A 1,899-nucleotide genomic window follows, 5' to 3' on the forward strand; every position below is an offset into this window, starting at 1 on the left:
GTGTACGTGTGATAATTGCACCAATGACAGAAAAAAGGAAATTAACATAATTTGGTTTTAAAAATGTGTAGCTAATCATAATAATTATCACTATAAAAAAAAGGTAAATTATTTACACACACAAAATTATTGCACTTACTTTTTTTACTGTTAAGATTGTTTAGATTAAAGTTTTATTGTCACTAATCGCCAACAGCGATCAGATTGTATATATATAAAAAAAAATAATAATATAATAAAATAAAATAAAATAATAATATAATAATAATAATATAATAATATAATAATAATAATAATAATAATAATAATAATAAAGCTCAAGAAGAAACACATTATTTTCACCCATTAAAAAAAAAAGAAAAAAAACACGAGTAACAAGGTTTACTTAAATTTTACAAGAATGTTTAACTTAAGTTTACATGAAATTATTTACATAAAAATGTTTAAGGGACAACAAAATGCACAAGACACCTATGACACATTTTACAAAAATCATGTGTAAATTTAAAATTATGAATTATCATTTTAATATATATATATATATTTTTTTTTTAAATTTTATTTTACTTTTTGAAAACGCAACAAAATGTCCAACATTATTTTACATTTAATATTTACATAACAAGAAACATTGATGTAAAAAAGGAAAAAATACTTCAAGCAAATTGTAAATAAAAATTAATTTAGTATCTCAATTGTTTTTGCTCTAATAATAATATTCCTAAGGCAACAACCAACAGTATTTATACATATATATATTTATATGTATAAATACATATATATAAAGACAGCAATGATAAAAATAACAAATAACTATTTATATTGAAAATAAAAGAATAATAAAAAATATTTAATAATAAATTATATGAGAAATTGGATTGAATAATAGTTCTGCTTCACCTCTTATAAAATTTGATTACATTTTTTAGTATAAAAAATGTAAATATATATATACATATATATACATACATACATAGAAACATATACTCATTCACATACACATTCATACATATGATATACCAATAATAATAATAATAAGTGTGTGTGTGTGTGTGTGTGTATATATATATATATATATATATCAAACTGTAAGCTTAATAGAATCCAAACACATGAAATTTAACAAACAGAAAAGGGATACAAATATTTTGCTATGTAAAAAAGAAAAAGAACCTAATAGAAATTACCCGGGTCCGACGACGATGGCCGGAGATGACGCAGTATTATGTGTCGTCGGCGTCGGCACCGGTTGTGTATGTCATTTACCATCACGTGACGCTCGCCGTCGTCTCGCAACATTCTCCGGGTCCACTATTAACAAAATTAAAATAGTGATGTTATTTATTTACAATTTTTATTTTTGAGTAATAATCTTATTGGTTGGAAAAAAAATGTATAGTACAATTACTTAATATTAGCTATATTATATAAAATCAGATGGCGCACTTCCTATTCAAGACATGTAATTCATGAAAATTTAAATATTTACAAATAACACAAATATAGCTTAAATATTTTGAAGTTTTTTAGTTATTAATTTTATTATGATGGATGTTGTTAAAAGTTTTTGTGCGAATGTTCCAATTTATCCGTAATTGTTATTTATACAGATCCAAAAGAAAATTAGATGCAAATAAAAAATTATTAAATAAACAAAAATCATAGTAAAATTAATACAAACCCTTAAATATTAACTCCGGTCGGTATATACTAGGTGATTCTTTTATCATAGAACACTCATTATTTCAGAAAGTGTACATTTTTTTGAAAATATTTTTTTACATAGTTTCAAGTCGCTTATAAAACAATGTTTTTCTTAAAAAATTATATTTTTAAATATTTTTTATCTTTATAATTTTTTAATTTTTTTAATTTTTTGAATGACAACATTGAGTTTTA

General features: G+C 22.1%; 1 protein-coding gene across 3 annotated transcripts in view; it reads right to left on the minus strand.

The window, feature by feature from the left end:
* Window positions 1-986: 986 nt before the first annotated feature.
* The window catches only part of LOC100570013, a 12,459-nt gene continuing 11,546 nt past the window's right edge, over window positions 987-1,899 (minus strand). For all 3 annotated transcript variants that reach the window (XM_008186245.3, XM_008186244.3, XM_008186246.3), the window contains one exon: window positions 987-1,311. In XM_008186245.3, coding sequence (XP_008184467.1) covers window positions 1,269-1,311 — 43 coding nt within the window. In that variant the 3' untranslated portion in view covers window positions 987-1,268. The remainder of the gene's footprint in view (window positions 1,312-1,899) is intronic.

This window comes from Acyrthosiphon pisum, chromosome A3 (genome assembly GCF_005508785.2).
Source record: "Acyrthosiphon pisum isolate AL4f chromosome A3, pea_aphid_22Mar2018_4r6ur, whole genome shotgun sequence".
NCBI classification, from domain to species: Eukaryota; Metazoa; Arthropoda; class Insecta; order Hemiptera; family Aphididae; genus Acyrthosiphon; species Acyrthosiphon pisum.